Source organism: Astatotilapia calliptera, chromosome 23, assembly GCF_900246225.1.
Source record: "Astatotilapia calliptera chromosome 23, fAstCal1.2, whole genome shotgun sequence".
Classification (NCBI taxonomy): domain Eukaryota; kingdom Metazoa; phylum Chordata; class Actinopteri; order Cichliformes; family Cichlidae; genus Astatotilapia; species Astatotilapia calliptera.
This window is the reverse complement of record NC_039323.1, coordinates 4,510,796-4,536,137: the sequence shown is the minus strand read 5'-3', so window position 1 is coordinate 4,536,137 and position 25,342 is coordinate 4,510,796. Positions and strand designations below refer to the sequence as shown.

Sequence of the window (25,342 nt, the reverse complement as noted above, 5' to 3'; positions counted from 1 at the left end):
TGTGTGCCAAAAGAATAGTACTATTACCAAAATTAAACACTATAAAAATGAAGTAATATATGACTATTTATTCATTATTAGTACCATCAACCTCAAGATTTTCACTGACAAACCTCATTTTCACGGTACCTGCTTTTGGGTGCTGGTGTATATGATTCTTTCCCTGTGTCTCGTCCTTCTTCTTCCATTTTTCTCCTTTCCAAAGACAAACTCAGACATGAACACAGACATCCAGACATTCCTCTTTGACAGCGACTTTTGTGTCAGTCTGGAATCGGAGCAGCTGGAAGGCCACATTGTGATTTCTACCAGCCGTACTGACTCGCCAGTCATTTGTATGGTTTTCTGTGTTTTAGCTTAGTAGTTAGTAATCAAATGACTACTCGATGCAATTTTGTGGTCTACATCTGTCAGCATTTCAGGGTTGTTGTTTTTTAAAGGTCGTTTTCGGGTCATTAAGCATGGATTTCATAGGAAAACTAGCCAAAAACTAACCATTGTGCAGTTTTTGCTGATTTGGTTGAAGAGTTTTATATAAAAAGAGTATACATTTGAGTCGAGTTTCATGGTTAGGTGAACTAGTGTCCACAGAAAGGATCTGATTTAAGCCAGGGCCCTCTGTTTGTTAAGTGACAGTGCGCATAAAGGCTGATATTGCGGTCCAAAAGGAAATAATTGGATATAAAATTTGCCCTCTGGCAAGTAGAGCTCAGCCACTTGGTTCCAAAATTAAATTGCAAAAAAACCCAACCCAAAAACCGCCATATAAAGCGTCTTTCACTAGTTGTTATTTGTGAGCAAACATTAAATATGTGACAGCTTGCTTTTCTGAACACCAAGTGTATCATCACGACTAAAAGACGGCACACGTCTTGCCAACTTGAACAGTAGCCAAGATATAGTTGTGGAAAATCTGTTTCTTTTTTCCTCCAAAGTTAAGGCCCTGAAAATCACATGGTGTTTGAGCATGTCAGATAAACATTTCCCTTCATGCCTCCTCACTTTAGGTTATTCAAAGTGTTTGAAAACATTCAACAGCAGGTCAAATGAATGTAAAAATGAATATCAAACATGAACTACTGTGCGACTTGTTTGCGTGACTCGGGGGCAATCTATTGAAAGTAGCCACTTTTGATGCTTTTGTCCCTCTGTGCCATTCTTTTACAGTTTCCTTTCAAAGTTCATCTATTATGTAGCCCAAAAGCACAAATGTATATTTGCATTTTCCAATTCAGTGCAACAATACACACTGTCATTTTGCTTAGCCGCTGCCTGGTTTCACAGTAGCCCTCTGATCATCACAATAAGCTTACTTTGCCATATCCGGGCTGACACACAGCGTGGGCCTTCAGAAAATAGAAAACTAATGGCTGTGCGCTGTTAACACAATGGACACTTGTATTTAGTCCCAGTCTTTATAAAACACTTTGTAGCCACAGCAGGTAGAAAGAGAAAGGCCGCCTGTCCCTTTCCCTCTGTACAAACAGGAAGAGAGGCAGCGTGAATAAAAGAAAAAGGGAGGGTGAAACTGAGATGAGGAAACATAAAAGGGGCTCGGGGTCTGGTAAATGACAGCCCAGTCAGAATGAATTCCCTTCTGTTGCTACTCTTTCATACCTGGTGTTTGTATGTAGCCGCACTTGACATGCTGTTTTCTGCTGCTAGCTTCCACAGCCGGCACTTCTGCTTAGATGTTTTGTCCTCGTGTATCCTTTATTATGCTGCTAGTTAATGGGACCGACTTTCTTTCTTCCCCTCTCTCCACTCAGGACGAGCGCGAGGCAAGGGAGATGGTGAAGAGAGAACAGGACGAGGCCTATCGTCTGTCTTTAGAGGCTGATCGTAAGAAGGTACTTTCAGAATAATGCAGTTGTGATCAGAAGTTGACGCACACTTATCATGGGCATGAATGTCATGTAGGTTTGTGCTTTTAATGATTCCTACGAGTTGGTCCTCTTCCAGGGTAGAATGATGGCACAGCATACATCTGTAGTGACTTTCACAAACAAGAACTGGGTGCACAACTTTGAATTTAATTTGTATTTTCTCTAATCCACATGGGGTAAAATGTCTGTGTGTATATAGGCTCAAATATATACACCATGTCCACTAGCAACTTTGACCAGACACTAAAAAACAAACTTTTGGCACAGTTATGGATGGATATTTGACCACCCTTCTTAGCAGAATTGAAGAAGTTCATTTAAGTTGGTTGGTTTTCTTGGTACAGCCAAGCCCCACCTTTTAGTCCACGAATTTTAAATAGGGTTGAGATCGGGGCTTTGCAAAAGCCATCCTAGCAGCTTAATGTTAGCCTGTTTTATCCGTTTCAAAACCAGGGATCATTGTCCTACTGGAACACCCAATTGCTTCCCAGTTTGAATTGTCCAGCTGTTGATTTGAGGTGAAGTTGAAGAATTTGAAGGTAGTACTCTTCCTTCATTATTCCATCCACTTTGTGCAGTGTATCAGTAACACTGGTAACAAAACAGCCCCAGAGCAGAATGCTACCATCACCATGCTTGATAGTTGATACAGTTCTTAGGTTTAGGCCTCAGCTTTATTCATCCAAACATACCTCTTGCTATTTTGGTGGAATAGTCAGTCTTTTTCTTGTCTGACCATAAAGGTTTGCGTCATAATACAGCTGGGTTGTCCATATGTGCAGCTACAAACTGTGGACAGTGATCCTAGTGATGCTTCCAGACCATGAGAAAGTAAAAACTTGTATTTATATACAGGTGTTTAAACTCCTCTAGTGATCTTGGCAGTTGTTTAGAAATGGCCGATTAAGCTTCTGGTAGGATGTACTCAAAGCCCTGACCTCAGCCCTATTCGAAATTTGTGAACTATGCTTAAAAGTCGGGTCTGTGCCAGCAAACCGGCTAATTTAAATGAACTCTGTTGTTCTGCCAAGAAGACAGAATTATGCCAGGAGCTTGTTGATGGCTACTAAAAGCATCTGGTCGAGTTTCAACTTGCTAAGAGACATTTAACTAAATATCATCGGGGATGTATGTATATATTTGACCGTGTGTGGATTAGAGATAATCCAAAGTATGTTCAAACGTGTGCCCAGTTCTTGCTTTCGAAAGGCATTAAAGATGTACAGCGTACAGTCATTCCAGCCTGGAAAAAGGATAGTTCAAATCCGTTCATGCCCCTGATGAGTGTACGTAAACTTCTGACCACAAGTGCACCAGTTATCTTTGTGTATCACTGTCAGTTCTTAAGTGTTGTTTTTGAAGCATAGTATTAAAATCAAAATGAACCTCAAACATCAGGTTTAGAGTACAATCTACTCCTACTGTGTTACTCGGTTTAGTTGAGGTGTCGTAAATAATAAGAAATGCCTTATTGTTGTTCAGTGAGATCATAATGAGCCAGTGTGTGTACAGAGCAGCTCATTTTAACTTTAAATTATGCTGTGCTTGTGCAGACTACAACTTGCGTGTCTAGAACAAAGTTTTTGTTGATCAGTCAGTTAGTTTGTCAAAGCAAAGTAACAGAAATGAATCCAATTAATGATTTGTTTATGTTTTTGGGGGGGTTTTTCAGAGAGAAGCCCAGGAGAGAGAAGAGGCCGAACAGTTTCGCTTGGAACAGATGAGAAAGGAGCAGGAGGAGGAGAAGGAGGTGAGTACGACAGCCATAATTATACTAATTATACAGCAAACATAGGTAGCCAAAAGTGTCAGTTAGTTACTAGTTAATTCGTACCGAACAAGTTTGCTATTATTCCACAACAGCAGCTCATAATTCGGTTGAATTAAAAGAGAATTTTGGACTCGAGCACATTTCAAAATGATCACATGAAAATCTACTATTAGCTAACGCACTAGTAGTATGATTTAGCAGGGCTGTACCATTGTGCTGTTGTTTATGTCCCTTTTCTGCTTACTCAATAGTAACTCAATTAAATTGTGGTTTTGGTGGAATCTGCCAGTCAGTGAAGCCTGTGTTGTGTCAGTATACAAGCACACAGCCATTTCAGAGAAATTAAATATCCTAATTACAGCAAGGCCGATCCCCATTAATGTCACCTTCAGTGTACACAGTTATTGTCCTGGTTAGCTTTTTTTATGCTGATATAGCACACAGCCTCATATTCAAACCCGAGTGAATAAAAGAGGCAATTCATGTACACAGACCTATGCACAAACATACACCTAAGTAAACACACATATTCTCTGGAAAACAATTATTGTCTGCAAAGACGGGGCAAGCGCACACACACGCGGCGGACACAATGTCACGCACACAGGAAAACAATAATTGTCGGTGAGGATGGCACCAGCGTCGTGATTGTCTATTGTAATACAGTGTAGTCCTCGCTGATTGCTGTTTGCTCTGCAGGTCAGAGCCCGAGGGCAGCGAGAGGTATTGGGTGACCCGTCTTGCTCAAATGATTTGTCACTTAAGTTAAACAGACGACAACAAAAGAGCCCTGAACCTGGCCTTCTTAATTATATCACTGTAGTCCACGAATCAAACAGTGCATACATGCTTGTGTATTTTCGACAACAATAGCCGGGATGGCGTTGTGTTTCCTACTTATATTAATTTTCTCTGCTCGAGCTCAAAGGTTTCCATGGCGTCTCCTGTGCTGACGCGCTGTGCTGTGCTACTGTCTAGATATCCATAAATATGAGAAGCAGCAGCAGCTGGTGTACCGAGACAATGGCAACTTAAGTTTCCCAAACTGTTAAAGGATAACTTTATCATAACGTGATCCTGTTTTGTGTACCAGTAGTTCTGATGGACGTCGGTTCAAATACACTACAAAAACCAAATTAACAAACAAACAAAACTGGGAATTCGCTTTCCTTTTATTTAATCACTATTACTAGTTGTGAATTCTTCTCCTAACTGGAGACAAACATGTGAAAACTGATTATACAGCAAACCTAGGTAGCCAAAAAAGTGTCAGTTAGTTACTAGTTAATTCGTACCGAACAAATTTGCTATTATTCCACAACAGCAGCTCATAATTCGGTTGAATTAAAAGAGAATTTTGGACTTGAGCGCGTTTGAAACGAGTAACTTGGATTTTAGCATTTACATCACACATGCTGCTCTTTATTTAAACAGTCTATGGCGGCAACTGGTTCTTTTATCACTCCTCGCTGTGCTGGTGCCAACTTAGTTATCCGTCTCCTTAAGGAAGGCGCGGCGTTGCCTACCACGTGAGCCGTTTTAATTGGAATAATTTATTGTTTGTTTGTTAGTGCTTGTTTACAGTTTTTGGTTGAGTTTACAGTAGAAACTGCAGACACACCAAAAACACCAGTCACCACCGGAGAGGGAACAATGCTAGTGGGAATGCTTTCTCTGTGATTTTATGCCTTTGTGCGAAGAAACGGGAGATGAATATGGGAGCCAGTGAACTGGGGGTTGGGGGGGGGGGGGGTGGAGGGCATGTGTGTTTCATGCGCCTGTGTGGACTGGCATTATTATTTACCTCCGTCAGGGGGTCATAGCATAAAGTTGTGCGGCTGTCAGGTGCACCTATTTCTCCTGCTCATCATCTGTTTGCTTTCTGTGGTTAGCCGAGCGGAGCTGGAGAGGCAGGTAAATGGACGGAGAGATGCTCCCGATTATTTGCGCGGCGCTTCCTGGGCCCGAAGCTCGAGCAGACGTGTGCCTCGTGGTTGCTTTGGGGACGCTACCTCTAACTCGCGTGGGCGTTTGTGCTTGTGTCTGTGGTTGACTAGCTGTCTGCATTTGTATGTCCATCACCTCATGCGCTCCTGTCTGTTATTTGTGTGTGCGTATGTGTTAGCTTTGTCCCCAGGGACAGCTTTAACTCAGTCAGCTTCAGTTCTTGTACCTGAGGGAGCTGATGGCGGAGCAGCACGCGCTCCACCCTGCCCACCCAACACCAGAAGCTGCTAATGAGCTACTGTTGTACACTCTTATGAAATATAATTGCATTATGGTGTGTAAATAAAGCCGGGGCGTGTTGTCACAGCATATGCTCCCCGGCTGGCCAAACAGGAACAACAAGCCAGGGGAGGAGGAGGTGAGGGGTAGGAGTAGAAAGGAGACGAAGGCTCCAGGGAGCAGTTGAAACATGGTTTTTGGAGCTCAGGAGGCTTGATTTGCTTTTCTGTGGAAGATGACGGTCAGTCGTCACTCATGAACCCTGCCCTTTAGCGCAGACCCCGTTAGCATCTGTAAAATAAGTGATAGCTTCACATGAAGAAGATCTTCAAAGATCTTCCTCTTACTAGTGAGGGTTTTCCACTATCTGCAGGGGTATTTGACAGTTTTTTTCAGAGAGTGACAGAGCAAACAGCAAGGCAGCATGAAAGAATGAAGCACTTGGCTGCTCTTAGCATACTGATATGCTACTTGGCAACCTTCTGAGCTACAACAGGCTTTAGGGAACAGGGTGAGACACAGGGCAGCTAATTTAATAACATTCTTAGGGCAAGAAGATTGTTTAATTAATGTGAAATAATAGTGCTGCAGTAAGACTCTGAGAGCAACTTCTTGGCTTGCCTTTCATATATGCTTGGAAAGCGTGTCATCATCTTTATCGCTGCCAACGTTACTGTTGATACTCCGGTTTAAGTTCACTGTAAACACAGAGAGAACGAGATGCGTATTTTTACTGAAGTCACTGGAATAATCAGGCTGACTTTGCTGTTTAAATGAAGGGAAGGCAAATAAACGCTTGCAGCAGCAGTGCTGACTGCTGCATCTCACCAACACCTGTATGCAAATCTGTGTTTTCAAATTCATTAATGCATTTAACTGACAAAAACAAAAACGCTGGCTTTTCTTGTTTCAGGCAATCCGCTTGTCATTGGAGCAGGCCCTGCCTCCAGAGCCCGATGAAGAGTCAGGCGAGCAAATCAGCAAGCTGAGAATCCGCACACCAAGTGGCGAGTTTCTGGAAAGGCGTTTCCTGGGCAGCTGTAAGCTCCAGGTTCTCTTTGACTTTGTGGCCTCCAAGGGATACCCCTTTGAAGAATTCAAGCTCCTCACGACCTTCCCTCGAAGAAATGTGAGTGGTTTGCCTCCTCTCTTACAGACACGTCAGAGCCGAAATCGCTTCTCTGCTCCTGTTTTACTGCAAAGTGAGGACGCAGAATAGAAAAACGGCTTTTTCTTTCAAGAGTTTGTTTGATCTTAAAGAACAGGCCACAGTTCCTCTGTGGATTTAGCCATTTCACAGTATTCCTCAGGTAATTAGCTCCAAAAGTTTTGAATGCATTCTTATGTTTTTTTTGTTTTTTAATTGCCCGTATTTATGTCGAGAACATACAGGCAAATAGGGAATGATTTATCGGGATTCTAAATATAGAGCTCCGACCTCTTCTTCAAGGTCAAATAAGGTCAAACATCCATTAAAAGTCTTTTATCTTTAAAAACGTGCCTAAAATTCTAATTTCTTGGCCATATTTTGCATGTCAAATTTAACCCCTGATGTCACTTTAACATTTCATATTTGCAGTTTGTTTAAGTGGACCCAACAAAGTGTTGTGTCTGATGTCTTAAAGTACCAAGAGAGAGAAATATAGAGAAATATACTGCAGTATATTATACAAGAAGCTGAAATCATCCAGTTGTCTTTCATTCAACTGTTCTTTGAGGATCTTTATCTTTTTTAAGAATGACTTTGTATCCTTCAGATGACTCAAATCAGCATCTCCGCTTGTGACACCCACAGCCCTAATTGGCTTTTCCATTTGGGCCTCAGCCCAACCTCAGGCAGCAGCTGTGTATGAAGTGCAGCAGGGACAATAGTTCAGATAATCTCTTGTCACTGTTTGGCGATTTTGTTTTCTTGTTCTTTCTTTTTTCCCTCCGTTATTGCTTCGTATTTGTTTTACTGTTTGTGTGCTGCAGCAGTAGCCCCGCGTCGGCGCCTTTGTTTACTCGCACCTGTGACGGGGAAAGTTAAGCCGACTGTTTATCCGTCCACCTGCGCACACGTATTATTCAGTGAATATTAATTAGTATCAGTCCACTGTGAATACAGTACACTCTGACTGTGTTAGGATACAGTTGTCAGCACTAAGAGTAGTATTCTCTGTGGCTCTTCTGCTGACACCCTGCATCACTCAGCTATCTACAACCAGCCATTTGAGGGCTCGGTCGCTACGCTGTGTGGTAGCGAGCTAATGAGCACTGTTTTAACTACCAGTTTAATTAGCCCTGCTGCTGGAAACAAAATGGGATTTCCATTAATCAAGAGTGGAGTGCATGTGGAGGGGTGGTGATTGTATAGAGGTGTGTGTGTGTGTGTGTGTGTGTGTGTGTGTGTGTGTGTGTGTGTGTGTGTGTGTGTGTGTAGGCTTGCCCAGGCAGTGTGCCATCGTAGTCTGTAGAGACCGCCAGGGCACAAACACCTCAAAACAACACACACATTATCGCGCAGCTCACACTCTCCATTTCATCACGATCGCACACTTCAACACATGCACAAATATTTTCAAGCAAACACATGCCCCGCTCACAACTTTGTCACTTAAAGGATTCACAGTTGTCTCTTTATAATCAAGAGTAAACATGTGTTTGAGACAGAGATAAAGATGTGTCTGCATCGCAGATGAAATTCCGGCAAAAACAGGATGGCAGGATTAGAGGGGGAGAGAAGCGAGAAGAGGATGGTGACTGCAGAACTAGTCGGAAAAGAGAACAGAGAAGACAAAAGCTTGAACAAAGAAAAGATTTAATCAGAGAAACAGTCTGAAAGAGAAAAGGATAGAGAAGACAAGTGGAGAAGATATTAAAAAGAAGAAGATGGGAGATTATTCCAGAAAACAGAAAGGCGAGAGATTTGGAGAAAGAGAGGAGGGAAGTGGCTCAGTGGTAGTGCCAGTATAAGGCTGTGAACACAGGCCCCTGTCTAATCCTGCAGCTCTGTGTTGTAATTAAATGAGAGAGAGCATAGAAAGCCTCCATCCCGTCCAGACGCTCTCACTGTTGCTTTGCCAGGATCAGAGGATAGAGGATAGACCACTATTGCATTTGTAATACTGCACAACTGTTGAAACCTTTTTTTTCTCCTCCCTTTTTTTTTTAGTTTTCAGCAGCTTTGTGCAGTGTCACTCTTTCTTTTGCTATTACCCTCCTCGTCAGTCTTCTTCGCGTCACGTCCACTCATTAAGCTGCAGCACAAATTAGTAGATCTGCTCAGCCCATGTTTAGAAAATTAAGCAAAGCTGGATGTCGTGTTTAGTTTTGGGGCGGGGAGCGGGAAATGCGTACAACTTTGTTAACCAGGAGCAAGAACGGTGTTGTGTTAACACGGGTTTTGCAAACTTCATCCTAAATCACACGGACGTTCGGATATGTCTGAATCATGCTTTTGCCACCTTCCTTTGGCTTAGCCAATAAATGTCTATTAGTCTCCACTTTTTGGACTCAGTCTCATCCTCAACATTTGGTATCAGTGGCTTATCTCTTCAGCACTACAGCAGGCCTTACACTGGCATCATTTGTACTAGGCTTAGCCGTGCTCAGGGAACTAACCCTTTCTCTGTTTCTATGACTGTCAGCGAGTTTGAGGAAGAGGAGGGGGGCTTTTAGTGTTTCAGTTTTCAGCTTTTCATTCAAGAATTTCCTCCGTTTTCTTTGATACTTGTTGAGCACAAACCTCTGCTGAAAGGCCCGAGGTCTTCCTTCAGCGTGCGGCGAATATGTTTAGACTGCCGTTATAATAATTTGCAATAGGCTCTTCCTGGCCGGCTGCTCGTGGATACCAAAACGCTGTCAAAGCGGCGTATTACTTTTCCCATTGTGATACTGTACTCTCTTTCACCTTTGCTAATCCTTCTTCCAGCTCCATCGGCGAATTTGCCCGAATGATTCTTAGACAAAACCTGAGATGCAGTAAAAATAAACAATGGCACAGAAGAAGCTTTGCTCTGCGCTGTAATAGGTTTTACATCTGTTGTACTGGTATGTTTTGTTTTTCTTGTCCTCCTATCTGAACAAGTCGTAGGAAGACTCACAGGAAGTTGAGCAGCAGTTTATTTTTAAAGTGTTTTTTTTTTATAAAACACATTTTTATAACATGCAACATGGGTTCATGGTGCTGTGTGGGGCTTCATCCTTGAGTACAAATCTAAAGTGTGGAGACGAGTATCCGTCCAATCTCTATAAGTTCCTCTTGACTGAAAGAGGCGTCTGATTGGTTTCAGATACATTTTGCTGTGCTGCAACAGATGTAACGGCCCCCACAGAGTCCTGATCTCAAATTCATCAACTCAGTCTGGGATTAAATGAAGAGACAGAAGAAAGTGAGGCAGCCAAAAGCTGCAGGAGGAATGTGGCAAGTTCCCTAAGACACGCTGGGAAAGTGTACTTCAAAAAAAAAGCGATCATACCAAATGATGTGTTTTGGCATTATTTTTAAAAGCATCGACAGTTTAGTTTAAGGTCCTAAAATGTTTGGAAAGTTCTGGAAATGTAAGATGCACATCGTGCACTTTCAGTGAGACTTTTCAGAGATGATGGTTTAGCTTTCGGAGATTGATTTTTAAATATAAAAATTATACAACAAGCTAGAAACCTTGAAATGTTTTATTGTGGAAAAGAAAAACACATTTCTGCTGGGAGTAGTATTAAAGCTGGGCTTTACCCTAGGGATCTCAGCCCCCTCTTTACCTTAACCTTCTCCTCCTACTCTTCCTTCCAGCTTTCCCTCCCTCTGCCTCTCTGTTCCCTCCTCTTTCCTTCGCCTGCTGTCTGTACACCTCCCTCTCTTCTGCTCCATCTTTTGTATTTTTACTTTTTGGTCTCCTGCCACCCTGCGTTTTTACCCAAATCCCCCTTTCTTAAAAAATCCTTTAGATAACTTAAAATATACCTTTAAAAAACAGACGAGTGGAAAATTAAAGGAAAAAAACTAAAGTCCTTAATCCTACACCGAGGGTCTCGGCTGTGCTCGGATAGTTTGTTCCGTCACAGGAAAGCGACACCTCAAATTCATACAAAGTCGCTCTGAATGAAACATTGTTGACTGCAGTCATCTCTTCAGTCAGCGGATCTCACACCTGCACATAATTTTGCACTGACATGTTAGACGTCGTTATTCTGTTATGACTTCCAGAGACGTTGGAAATCAACGAAAAGCCAAATTGAAGGTTTTGTGGTGGAACGTGGTGGCGAACCAACACGTTACACAAAATCTTTGTTTGTTCTTGCTTTGGTTTGTCGCTCGTCTTTATATCTATAAGTGCTGTAGTCTGTCTTTAATTTTCCTCACTTTCTTCTTCCCCATAGCTCTTTTTTTCAGCTTTTTCCTTCCCCTTCAGTCCCCCCCCCTCCCTCGCAGTCTGTGCGGTGCATTTGTCCTTTGAAGTGCCGTATTCTGGTCTGTTCTTTTCTGTTCACGCCCCAGCACTACGTGCTGTCAACGCTCCTGGCAGCAGATAATGATCTCCCACTGCTTTTGTAATTGGCCAAATAAACACTTGACAACACTAGTTTAAAACAGACAAGTTATTTGGTTTTAATTAACATAGCAGGGCCTGTAATGGATTCATTAAAAATGCGTTATTTCAGCTGCACGTTTGATTATGTTGGAAACGGACATCTTGAGGGCCTGTGTTTATTTTCCCTTTCTTTTCTTTCATGGCTGAGCGTTGCTTAGTGTCGCCTCCTCTGTTATCAGTGTTGTTTTATTCATTTGAATTAAGTGACTTACAATTGTGCTATTTATTTAAAACTTCACATTAAGTGCTAATTATTTTTTTAACTGTGTTGAGATTTGCTTTTCGATAAGGACAAAAAAAGGGGGGGTGGGGGGGTTTATGGGTTTATGTTAGCCGATCATTTTACGTCATATAATTTTTCATAAGAAAAAAGAGATAAAATAGCAAAGATTGCAGAAAAACACCATCTGTCTTTTTGTTCGGATCCTGGGTTTTTAAATGCGAGGATCCCCAGTTATTATATTTCCTCTTTAGATTTCGCTTCTGCACAAACACCGCTTATTTCAGTTTTTTTATTGTGTTAATTTCAGTATTTCTAATTAACAACTGGAAAATCTTTTTGCGGGCGGTTAATTAGTTCTGTTTTTTTAATTTTTTTTCCCTAAATTGCTATTTAGTCAGATGAAAATAATATAATATTTTAAATTAGGCAGACAGTTTCCCTTTTATTTCCCTGAATGATTTCTGAAGTGGATGATTAAAATTTATATTGACTCAAGGTTAAAAACAAACTGCAAAAAAGGGAAATAGATTGTGTCTGTCTTATGTATGTATGTATGAATGTATGTATGTATGGCTGTGTAGGCACAGGAGAAGAGAATATGGCTTAGGCATAGCAGAGGAAAAACAACAGCTTTGTTTGTTGACAGATGCCTCCATGCTTATGGTCTGTTAATTGGATAACAATGTAAACAATCACCGATGGTGCCCGTCTCCTGTGTCAGTGTGGCATCTTGTTTCCCTACTTTTCCTTTTCCGAGTCAGATGCTGCTCTCCTCCCGCTTGCCTCTCCCCCGGCGCTCGGCGAGCACAAACTCTCTTCCCGATTTTGCTCGGAACACATACACTCACACATTCGCACGTAACCCACAGACGCACGTCTTCACGCGCACCTGCTCCACCCCGAAGCCTCATTTACTCCTACCTGATGCTGCGGTGTCATAACAGCCTGTCGGGTTCATTAGCATGGCAGCCATTTGTGAGGCGCTGCTCCCGAGGTGGGAAAAGGAATCCAGCAGCTTCTTTTTGATCGTTTTCCCCCACCGTCGGGATGGAATATGCTTGCTGAGAATGCACGGGTGGAAACAAACATATAATCTCTTCCTATCGTCTCGCTCTGTGCTGCGAGGCTGTCGACGGGGTGAGGGGCATAAAGTTGATGTGGCAGCCCCTCCCTGCCCGCACCGGGCTCTGAAGGATCCCGCTGAGAAGTCAAGATGCTAAATGACACCTTGAAATGAGGATAAAGAGATGAAAGGGAGTCCAAGGCCTTCTAGATCTAGTGTGACATTTCCAAACACCCATGGGAGATCGAGGACGTAGTATCTGATGCGGATTTGTCCACCTTGTCTAATTTAATTGCCTTGAATACTTTTTTAGTTTTGCGAAATTGGCGCCTAACAAAGATTTGAACGTGCCAATTGAAAATATAAAAATGTGTTTATTTAATTAGACTTATAATACATTTATTATATGCTCAGAAGGTGAGCACAGGTGATGCCGTGGTTCAATTAATGGTCAGAGTTCACATTTCATTGCCTACAAAAGTCTGTTTTAAATCTGTTGCTTTGCTTGTTGTGAGGCCGACCTTTACTGTGCTCGGCTTGCCCTCTGACCTTCTAGAGCAGGTACAGGGAGCTGGCTAATTATCCCACCGTGAGTTTAGAATAGGATCTCTAATCAGAGGGGCTGATGCAGCAGTGACCAGATAAGCCTCGGACACATCTCGGTGTCACACCGCCTCGCCCATTCAGCCCAGGTGTTAGATTGGCCCGATGTAACACAACCCCGCCAGTGATTAGCTCACATAAGCTAAGAGGCCCACAGGGGTGGTGGGTGTCAGAGGGAGAGAGTCGGGTTGTCCTGTTTTTAAAAACAGAGGTCAGATCTCCTTCATGTCGGCTAACTCGATCAGCTCCGCGGTGGGTGGTACTGCGTCGTGTGGAGTTTTCAGAGCAGATAAATGTTTTTTGCATTATGAGAAATGTTTCTGTTAAAGAAGAAATTACTCACATAAAATTCTTCTCTGGCTTCCCACTGCACTCAGTCTGTGTCTCACACACAGACACACACTCCTGTCCTGTAACCTTCATCAGTTTGTTCTGGATTGGAACCTTTTTAAGAAAACAAACCTAATGGTCCGCTTAGGGAAGCAAATCTCTCAATTCTCAGGTTACTGCTTAGGATTTTTAAAAACACGATGTTAGAATAATACACAACGTACACACTCTCTTGCAAACACACACACACATTAAATGAATTTAGCACTAAAACCACACTGTTTTAAAGCCTGACTCTTGGGAATAGATGGTGAGACAGTCACACAGGGACTTCAGTGAATGACCGAGGCCATGGTGACACTAGTGTAGATAAATCTGAGAAGGTATTTTAAATAGTTTGATAAAATTAAAAACAGGGTTGACAGATTTGATCATTTTGTTGGTATTTTGGCTCATTGAGTTGATTGTACATTAGGAGAGAAACCTTTAACAGCAATGATTCAGAAATGTCGTCTTTAAGAAGTAATAGTAAACAATTGCACGTTCCACAGTGTTACACTCCTCTGACACCCCTATTGGCTTTGCCAGTCACAGTGCAAGAGTCATGTGGGAGGCGCATGGCCTGAACGTCCATATTGTTCACGCTTGAAGACGTGTTCATAAAACCATTTGGGGGTTCACCGCTTTTGGCTGCTACAACTCAAGCTAGAGCTCATCATGCCCTCCTTGTTTGTGCTGCAGTCTTCAGTACTGTACTGGGCCTGGGGTAACTTTAAACTAAATTCACTAATGACCAAAAAGGCCAGAGTGCACCCCCTCACTCAGGTTAAGCTCTCCGCACAATAAACAGAAACCGTGGAGCAAAATAACAAACAAGTGAGGGCAAAACAGCCACCTAGCTAAACTCCAAATCAAATGAAACCACATTGAGGAGAGCTTTACGAGTGCCTGCAGCAGAAATTGGCTTCAAGTTAACGTCTTTGTTTTATGCTGCCGATCGTAATCGAGCAATCTGAGGATTGTATTTTGGGGAAGCTGTGATTAGTTTCTGTATTTGCAGCAATCTTTTGCTCAGTCTAATGTTGTCTCCCCCCCCCCCCCCCAAAACACCACCTTGTCTCTTCTCAGATCACCCAGCTTGATCCAGGGTCGACCCTGTTAGAGGCCAAGTTGTTTCCACAGGAGACGCTCTTCCTGGAGGCTAAAGAATAAGAACAGGCCCTCCGATCCCCGAGAGGTCCGACTGACTGACTGATGAACTGGCTGGATGCACACTCGTCACCGAGCATGGCCCCCACACATCAGTCTGGGCCTCAACTAGACACACACACACAGACACATACACAAACTACCATCTCAGACACACATAAACACACTGGCATGCAGATCCAGTGACACACAAGTTGAAGTAAGCTTCTCTGCCCTCAGCCTGGTCGTCGTACATGAATGCCTGATGTACACGTGTTGCACAGAGGAGCAAAGACAGTACCACAAGCACACAGCCAAAACATTCACCTCTACAACCCCCCCCCCCCCCCCCCCAAAAAAACCCCCTCCCCTCACACTCTTCTCGACTTCACGTTCCCAAACTGCTGTGTCATTGTTTTCTCTCACAACACAAACACCGTACAAATAACAGCATTCAGAGACTGAGTAGACAAATCTTTGTCACACACAAAAAAAACAAATAAAAAAAACAAGGACTTGTTTCCCGTTTCCTCATTGAAGACACCGAGGCTGCTTTTTTTAAGACATGTTTTTTGTGTGTTTGAAATTAAAATAGAAAAGGCTAAAAAATGTAATTAAATAAACTTCGAGAAGAGGCGTAGCTCCGCGAAGCCCGGGCCGTCTCATCTCCATTTGTGTTTACCCACTGAACCTTTTCCCCAAACCGCCCTTCTAGAGCTGCACACCTCCGTCTGCTGTCCAGGTGGGGTTGGGACGCGACACGTCGGCCCCATCAAGCTCCGTTCTTCCTGGTTTCCGCATCCACTGCCCCAAAAGCCAATAGATTGCTCAGTTTTTAGTTTGTTTTTTTTCTCCTTTGAATCCTTTTTAAGTTTGATGCTGTATTAGTTTTAGTTTGATATACATTATATAAAATATATGAATATGAACATCAATTTGTCTCAGGCGAAAATCTGTTGAACCTTATCGCACGCATACACACATCTTCTTTCGTCATGTGAGAGGATATTTTATAAACTGGAGATCTGATTTTCTTCAATTTGTGTCACAACTCTGGGGTAATACCGAAAGAGGGAAACAAAGCCAAGGAAAAATGTGCGGCATTTCTATGCTTTTATTAAGTGTGTGTGTGTGTCTGTGTCTGAACGGGATTCCAGTCCTGCTCTGATTGTGCATCTTCACTTCTTGCAGATACCAAAGTTTAGATTTGCACACTCACTCGTAGGCCTTTTACTTCTCCTATTATTCTCATTCTTACATGACCTGCTGAAATCAGCCAAACTGCGACTAATTTCCTGCCTTCAGCGAGGGGAGATCACACGGGCTTAGCCCTCCATCTGTAGCGGGGCTCCTCTGTCAACTAAAGGCAAAGTTTAAGAACCCCATCAGAGTCATAAATGCCATAAACAAACTACTTCAGGCGAAATGCTGCTCCCTCGTGAATAAGCGCTCAGACTTGGATTATACTCACACATATGTAATAAGACAGGACTAAAGCAGACTTGGCAAAAGGATTGCTGTTTAAATTGCAGTTTCACTGATTATATTACAGACTTTTGTTTTGTACTTAACAGTGGACACTGATGGGAACACATTTTGTGTTCCCACCAAACACCGCCTGTTCATATTATTTTTAAAAAAAACTGATGTGCTTTTGGAAGCTGTACCTCTACAGTTAATCTTTTGATCGATGCTTATTTGAAGTGTGGACTCTGGTCTCAGTAGCACAGTTTGTTGTTTTTCTTTCTCTTTCAGACAATTATAGGACCTTGTGTCTGACTTTGACTATTTTTGGAGTGTGCATTAGTCTTCAGAATAACTGGCACCATTTCATCCAAATGGAGACCTTGGAGTAATATTATATATTTTTATTTCTTTGGATCAGAAGAGAATGTATTCCTTTGAGAGACTAGGGACCTGTCTGAGGTGTACCCTAGAACGGCTGGGAGAGGCTCCAGCAGTCCCCAAGATCCTCAAATGGATGAGCAGAAATGTAACATTTCTTTTCAAAGAGTAGTTATTACAATAAGAATATTAAAATTATCCAAAAGTTATAACATGTTACATCAGTCAAAGTGAAACTTACTGATTTAAACTACTTTTAGAGGAACTCTGTCTCTCTGAGGTGCACTGCAGACCTAGAGTAGTTTAAACCAACTTTAAGTGCTGGGTTAGATTAAACTATTATAAATAAGTGGAGGAAGCAACGTCTGTTTAAGCTATTTAGAGGTAGTCTTACTTCTGTAGGCTTCAACTTTATCCTCTTCAGTGAATGAGACAGTTACCGCTATGGGTGCTGTCTTTAAATCTTGTGCTGTTCGTGGTTGAGTAATACATGTCTCAAAGAATTATGTGTCACCAGCAACAATTTATAGTCATCTCTTTTTGCTTCGGTAAATCTGGACTACTGGTGTGTTACGCACGGTGAATATATCACACAAGCATCCTGTGTGTGTTTGTTTGCCTCTCTGTGGCTGCCTTGTTTCTCACGCGAGGAATGAGTCGACCTAATGTGCTCAGCAAGCCGCACTTCCAAAGGTTCGACCCGACAGGAGCTCCTCGCTGAAGGCAGCTTGAAAGCGGGATTGGGAAAGATGCGCTGCAGGGCAAATCCTCCTGACTTTGCTGTTTCTTTCTGCATGCCAGAGAAGTGTAATATTTGTCATCCAACACTGGGGGAAAAAAGACACAACAAACGCACCTGTATTTAAAGTAAATAGCTGCTATTAGAGTGGGAGAGCTAATAGCAGAATCCATTTCAAGCCAAACTTGTTGAGCCAAAGTTGTGGCGCTGACTCTTGTGGCCAAGTCAGTAATGTTGGCATTTACTGCATTTGCAGCGCTGGGATATACTAGTTGAGAGAGAAGTAGTAATTATTATATATTTGGTTTTCCTTCTCCATATCCATGAACTCAACAACCTCTCAGTCCTGGGCCTTACACTGCATCCTGCCTAAACATGTGTTTAAAGCTTCATATGATTGGTCGGGACCATCCTGGTTGGCTTCCATTCATACCCAAATCTTGTCACGATGTGTTGTTGTAGCTGAAATGTTTCCGTTTAAACGTGAGGAGCTCGGTTCAGTTCAGGAAAAATGCTGAACTTTGCTGAAGCTCTAAGGGCAGAAGTTAAATGTCTATGGCTGACATTTGTGTTACTCAGATTTCACTGTACCGAGATAAGAGTTGAGTGCGCTGGCTGTACCAACACGTGCAGCTTGGGGCGAGGGTGAGCTCAGGGCGGGGCGAGGAGCTCAGTGACCGTGAAGCTGAACGTGTTTATGAAAGAGGCAGATGCACCTCTGCTCGTCTGTCAGAGAGCCTCTGCCTCAGAGAGGGGCGCACATAGTGCAGCTCCTCTCGACTGTGAGATTACAGTTTCTATCGTGCAGCTTTTTGAACGTCATGTACATAAGCATGTTCATTTGTACCGCTGTGGCTAATGAGGCTGCGAGGGTTGGAAATGCCAGTGAGGCCTAATGATATTTCTCTCTGGTACCTGACCAAACTTGTCTTAAGTTAATGGGCAAAAGTCACCAGGTTTAACTGGGGAGAGACAGCTGTATGAAAGGGTTTGTCAGCAGTTGAATGAGTCAAAAAAAAATTAATTAGGCCTCTGTTGACTGGCCATTTCTAACAGGAGGACAAGTTTATAAGGAGCTCTGTCAAAGGTTTTTGTGACTGTTTTTCTCAAGTCCTGAATTTTTTCCACAGGTGCTGCATCTCGTGTTTTACCCTTACATATTGTTCATATTCCATTCCTTCACAGTATGGTTCGTGTCTGTTTGACCAATGCCAAGAATTCCTTCCAAATTAGTGTCTACAACAAACTTTCAACTAGAGATCTGTCACTAATCAAAAAGACAGGAAGCAAAGCTGAAGATGCTAAAAGGTCTTCACTGCTAGTGACCAGGAGGGGCAGTATTAGAAAGAAGTGTATTAGAAACAAGTCGATCACAGGGAGAGCTCAGTTTGAGTCCTTTGGAGACAAAGTTAGAGAGACGAGACTGAAGTGTGTGGACATGTGCAGATGTAGTGGATATACTGCCATGCGGGAAGAAAAGATGAACACCACAAAAACATTTCAACTCTCAATGCAGAGAGTTGGCGTGACAGAGGAGGAAGATGGAGGCAGATGTCCTGCTGTGGCGACCTCTAAATGAAGCGGCCAAAAGAAGAAGAAACTTCCCATCTAACATTAATAAAAGGGCGAATAATCGTTAATTAATGTTTTTGAGAGCTGGCGGAGTGTAAGTGAAAATGGTAAGAATATTCTGAAACTGTTGGGATTTATTATATAACCACGTTTCAGTACTATAGCCATTCATTTCAATAATGGTTAACACTAAGAGCACAAAACCTTCCAACTGCAAACTGTGGGTTCAAAGCAGTGATGAGAAACTTTGCATGTGTTCCTGCACTCGATGATATACCAGCTCAGGTGCTTTTATAATCTCATGACCCTGATCTGAGTTTGCTCAGATTAAATGCAGTCTAATGAATTTTTGTTGCGTAATTTTCAAAGCACGAGCACCAACAGATGGGAATCTAATGTACTCACATTTATGCATCACTTATTTAGTCTCGCTGCTCACACTGATTTTTAATTACACATTCAAACAGCCCTTGGTTCTGTGCACTTCAAGCACTTCATCGACCTCACATCCACAGCCAATTTAGAATCGCCAATTAATCTGATGTGCATGTAAGAGGAAGCTGGAGAAAACCTGCAGGTACTTGGGAGCAAACTCCACACAGAAAGGCCCCAGCTGGGATTTAAACCAGGAACCTTCTTTTTGCAAGTTGACAGTGGTAATGACTCCACTATTATGCTGCTGTATTTCAGATCTAATGTCTGTATCACAGCACCATCTCGTAAAGCATCCTCTGACCTCTGTAGGACCTCTGTTCCTCCCTATTTTACCTTTTGTTGATTTGATCCTTCAAAGACCAGCAGGTGCTTTTCTCTGTGGGAACACAAACAGTTCTCGTGACATTGTCAAGGTTTCACTTTAACTCTGCATTTTTTTTTTTATGGGACAGTGGTGACAGACATGACAGGTGCAGTTTCACCGTTTTAAGATTCCCTAAAACTACAATTTTCCTTTATTCGACCAACGCTGGGAGAGCCAGCTCAGTAGACACAGGTCACATTTGACCAGCCTCAATGTACAGAAATTTGTAGCTACTGCACAAAATATAAAACTTTTAAATATTTTCATTTTTATATATTTAGGGTCTCTTGAAATGTCAGACGTTCCTTTGGTTCAGCTTCTCCAATCTGATCTTTATCACGTGACAGAAAATTGAACATCTTTAGGTCTCAGACCATGTTGAAGTTGTTCTTTCTCTTTTTTTAAGCATTACAGGCAACAATTTTTTTGTTAAAATAATCAGTAATCTAAATAATTCTATGTTGTTGCCCTGAAACACCTCTCACTGGGTTTTTGGGGGGCTACATTTTAGGCAAACTTTGGCTGGATGTCTTAATCAGTGTCTGTCTAGGCAACACCCCTTAAATCTGACACCAGCGGGACAAGAAAGTGTCTGTGTGGTAATGAGCTTACGCTGCCGTCCTACGCCGCCACAAAATCAGTGGTGGCAACATCAGGTTTCTGTCTTGATTCTCTGACCACAAAAGAGGAAAGCGTCCATGATGTTTAACCAGCTCCTTTGGGGTCAAGAATGCAGCCCACTGGCGAGGGAACAAAATTCCTGACACAAGTGATCCCTCCTCCCTCCTTTTGAAGTAGGACCCAATGAGATCTCAGAGCATGGCAGCTCCTTGAATCACAGGATCTTTGCCCATATCCCAGACTGGCCTAACCTGGAAGGTCACTCCGAGTTTACTTTCTCAGAGTTGCGGGCCCTGCCCAAAGAAACAGAATCTATGCAGCTTAAACTGTTGGGTGGGCACAAAAGGAGGGTCATCTCTCCCTCGCTGTCTCCCTCTGTTTGCAGCTCTGTTTGGAAATGACACAATGGACATGTAAAGACTGTAGTTTTTATCTTGATTAAACAAAAACTTAAAATAAATTAATGTAACTAATCTAATGTAAAAACATGAGGCTTTAAAGTGCTCTAAATTCTCAAAAACAAAAATGAATGTGTGGGCACAGATCCTTCTTCAGGGTTTCAGCTTGTATGCTTCAATTCAGAGAGCTGTTTTTTCCCCTCTATGCCAAGTTAAATTCCAGATAATCTGATATAGAAAAGAAGAAGAGTATACTTACATTGATTTAAATATGTCTTCTCTGTGTTTCTTCTTATTCTAATACACCGTCCGGGGTGTTAGTGTGAGCAAAACCGCAGCAGATGCCACCTTGTTAGTTTGACACAAGCTCTAAGTCAATAAAGATTATTCAGTTTTATTGGGTTAATATCTTGAAATAAGAGAAGCGAGCCTTCATTAAAATAATTTAAGGTTTTCTGGGTTGGCAGGCAGTTAAATCCCCATGCTGTCTATAAGGAGTTTTTATTTATCATTTAAGGATTTAGTATGACTGTTCTCCAGCACTCATCCATCCTGCTTTTTTATTTTTATTTTTTTTACTAATATTTTTCCACCCCACGTGTCACATTTTTATGCGCATGTACAGGCCCCGAAACAATCCCACATGGGTCAGTAAGTAGTTTCATTTACTTGCATAATAGGACAAAAATGAATCTTCATCTAGGATAATGAAAATTAATTTATAGCCTGTTATGAAGAGTGTCGATGGGCCTTGGAAAATTATATGTAAACCTTATGCTGCCTTGTGAGGAAAGCAAGAATGTCTCGATTTATGTCACATTTACAGCAATCAGGCAGCATTCTTGCTCCTCAGTGCCAAAGGGAGTGATTCCTTATCGCAATGCAGAATTGTAGCCTTTTTTTTTTCTATTTTCAGTAGCATTGGTAACTTCATTTTATTGCTCGGATGTTGAGTGAAATCGTTACAAAATCTCAAAAATTATGTTTTTATTCTTTAGTGCCGTTTTATTTCCAAATATTTTAAATATTCCTTTCCTTAGCAGTCGCATCCACCGCAGAGCTGACGGTAGCAGGGGGCGCTCTCTGGTCTAATTAAACGTGTTTAAATGTACAACCGCTTGAAAAACAAAAAACGGAACGTCCCTTAACAAAAAAAATTTATCCTCCAAAACCAAAAATAACTAAATTTACCAACATATCCTTCTTATTAGATTTTTTTTTAAAGAACAGTTACATATTTTTACGCCTGAATGTGAAAATGTCAAATAGAAATCTTGTGAATACAGATGCAGTTTTATATAAAAGGTTAATAAAGCATCTCGTAAATAATTGGTGAAGATCTGTTTTTTTTTTAATGGCATTGAATTCCCGCACATACCTACAGACCATTGCGCTAATAGATTTATTTTAAATATTAATTGAATAATTAAATGTGCGTCAACCATCCCTCGGCCGCTGCTGTGCGCTCTTGTCGCTCAGTTTTCTGAGGACTGCATCCCTCGCTCATACCTCCAGATCTGTCTCCTTAAAACACCACAGAGGCCTTATAAAAACCTGTGGTATTCGGATTATCAGCCACATGGGATAAAGCAATAAATGGACCAGTGGGGTCCTGAATGGGTGCAGTGGCGTGAAGGGGAGTAATTACAGCTTCATATTAATTGTGTTTTCTCTCTCTCTCTTCTGGGCGCACATAGACACACACACTCTCACACACTGAAGCGAAGCGACGGTGACATCTAGGAGGGCCAAGTCTTTGTGCTGAACACTTCAAGTTTCAAAAACAAGGCCAATTGAAGCGGCGGAGCTCAAAGCCGACACCATTGTAGGCGAACACATTGAGTTTTGATTGGGGACAATGGTGTTTCTCAAATTTCTAGCAAAAAGAAAGCCATACTCCATCTGTGATCTCAATGAGCGCCTATTCATGAGCTTCCTTCTTTTCTGCGCCATTCGTTGGTGGAGAAAAGGAGGCAGATGTGGAGGGATAGAGCAGGGGAGAGTGCGTTTTAATTGGCTGCAGTGTGTAGGTCTGTCTCTGTCCTCTTTTTCTCTCGCTCACACTCACACACACACGCTGGAGTTATATGCGACTATAGGCTGTGCAATAATCTCGCCGTGTTGATGAATACTTGTAGCCCATTCATTAAACAAAGATAATCCCTGCCAACCTACCTCGGGGGCAGAAAAACGTATTTTGTGAGAGTGTGTGTGTGTGTGTAAGAGAGAGAGAGATTGCCTGAGTGCTGGCCAACAGTTTTGGCACAGAGGGACCCTTCAAATCTTTGAAATATTCATACGCCATGGCAGGGTTATCCCCCATTTACAAATAAGTGTTATTCTAGCGGGTGAAGAGTGATGCTTGACAGACCTCTGTCTGCCTCTTTAGCTCAAGTGCCTCTTCACCGTCTGGCCTCACTCAGCCAGGCCTGCGTAAATTTAGCCTATATGTTTGACTTTTGCAGGGCTTGGCGAGTAACCGGTGTCACTTTAGTCGCTTTGTTTGTTTCCTTTTCACACTGCGCTATTTATTCTGCAGCACTGCTTTACTGCAGGTTGGTTTTTGGCAAATGAAGCCCACATTTTCACCAGCCGAAAACCTAAATAAAACGCTGCTTACAAGGAATCATTGGTACTTCTCTGTGTGAGCGCAGAGCCTTTCTAAATCATGAATACAGCCAGAGTCCGCTTTTATGACATCATAACTACTACAGATATGGCAAATTTTAGTTATCTTGTAAAGGCATTTCCTTCTTATGTAGAAAACTATAGATATCACACACACAGAGCCAAATAAAGTGCATTTGTTCAAATATTTGGCCTTGAAATAATCATTATCGAGGCTGTTCATGCTTAATGAATTTGCCTGGTGTGCGTGTGTGCGTATATGAGCGCACGGCAGTTTTAAACTCCCACAGCATTGTGTTCTGTGGCTCTCTAATCTTCACTGCTCTCCTGACTTTGCCTTTAAGGGAATGCATTTAGACCGATCCATTTCCCCAGCTCAGCAGAACTGGTGTGAAGTGGCAGGTTAACAACCTCTTGTCTATAAACCCGGAGTATTCCTCGGTGTGCCCGTCAAGCGTGTAAATACTTCAGCTGAAAGAAGAAAAAAAAACTCCAGTGCGTTTCTTTTCTCCGCGGGCCCTTGTCTAACTGCTACTCTAACCTCTGCCTCTGTGTGACAGAGCCGGCTGCTGCAGCGGGAGAGCGCGGGAGGGGATCCGGGCCCAGCCGGGCTGCAGGCGGGGCAGCGGCAGTGGGAGAGGCCGCTAGAAAGCCGCACCGGGGTGCGGGGGCAGCGGAAACATGCTGCTACATATGTTGGGTCAAGCATGGCCTTTGTTGTGATCTTAAAAGGGTGTTAAAAACCCATTCGTCTGTAGCCTTCCTGAAAGAAATGAAAGCATCGCATAGTTTTTGATGCACAGGCCTAATGAAGTGGTTAAAAGAATGTCGGATTTTTTTTTTTTCGAAAGTGCCCACAGTCACTTTTAATTGCGCGGGGGGGCATTTTTAATTGGACCAGTGGGAATACCGGTGAAGCTAATCCCCTAATCATAATACATATTTTTCCACAAATGAACTTAAACCAAACTTGACGTGGACGAGAAATGAGCGGTAACTTCAACCAGAGGCGGAAATGACGTAATTAAAAGTCTTGCGACGATATTAAAACAGCAGAGAAGCCTTATGAGCTCCTCCTGGATAAATATAGCTCAGCAAACACGTGTCAAGTCCAAGTAATTGTCACTTTATTTCTACTGTTATTAAGAGTGAAAATTGCGCGTAATAAGAGAAGCTGATGTGGAAACCTTCCTGTTTGCCTGGCTGTACTCTGAATGCGCAGTTTTAAATCAGCCATCCTGAGGTGAGGCTGTAGGCCCATAATCTCTCCTGTGAGCATCAGGCCCTTTCTGCTGTGTGCAACTTTCACTTGCGTGCAGGACGGGCAATTTTTTATCCGAGTAAGATCGTCGCCCATGCAGATAATTACTTTGAATGTCAAAAAGATGTAGTTTTAATATCGTCTCTATTAGCCTGTTGGCTAGGTAATTAAGGTGCAGATGACAGCGGCGAGGGAAACAGATGGCATTTGCTTACAGTGATTCAGAAAGTAAACAATGAGCCTGGGAGGGGAGAGAGAGGAAGGGCTGCACACACTCGCTGCTGCACACCGAGCAACCATTTCTTCCAGCTAAAGATGTTGTTGTGGATCACAAAGACTGTTGTCGGCCTCTAAGGTGCAAGCAATTGTTGATGAAAGAAAAGGGGGGAAAAAAGCAGAACTAAACCATCAGAGCTATAACTTTCAAAAAATCCGAGTTCCAGTAGCTGCACGAATCATCAGTGAACAGGTGAGGGAGCAGGTGGCTTGCGCGCGATGCCCTTTTTGTAGCTCTGTGCGCGGCGGACTTCTTAAATCTCAGGAAGCATTAGAGCGTTATCGCTTTTCAGGTAATGGAGGGTGACTGGAGGACAAAGCAGAACCCAAAGGAGAGCGCTTA

The 25,342-nt window shown here is 42.5% G+C and overlaps 1 protein-coding gene across 1 annotated transcript in view; it reads left to right on the top strand.

The window, feature by feature from the left end:
- faf1 (Fas (TNFRSF6) associated factor 1) overlaps nt 1–15,399 on the top strand; it is a 61,743-nt gene extending 46,344 nt beyond the window's left edge. The window contains exons 16-19 of the mRNA XM_026157685.1: nt 1,770–1,850; nt 3,559–3,636; nt 6,797–7,012; nt 14,801–15,399. Coding sequence (XP_026013470.1) covers nt 1,770–1,850; nt 3,559–3,636; nt 6,797–7,012; nt 14,801–14,884 — 459 coding nt within the window. The 3' untranslated portion in view covers nt 14,885–15,399. The remainder of the gene's footprint in view (nt 1–1,769; nt 1,851–3,558; nt 3,637–6,796; nt 7,013–14,800) is intronic.
- Nucleotides 15,400–25,342: the final 9,943 nt, after the last annotated feature.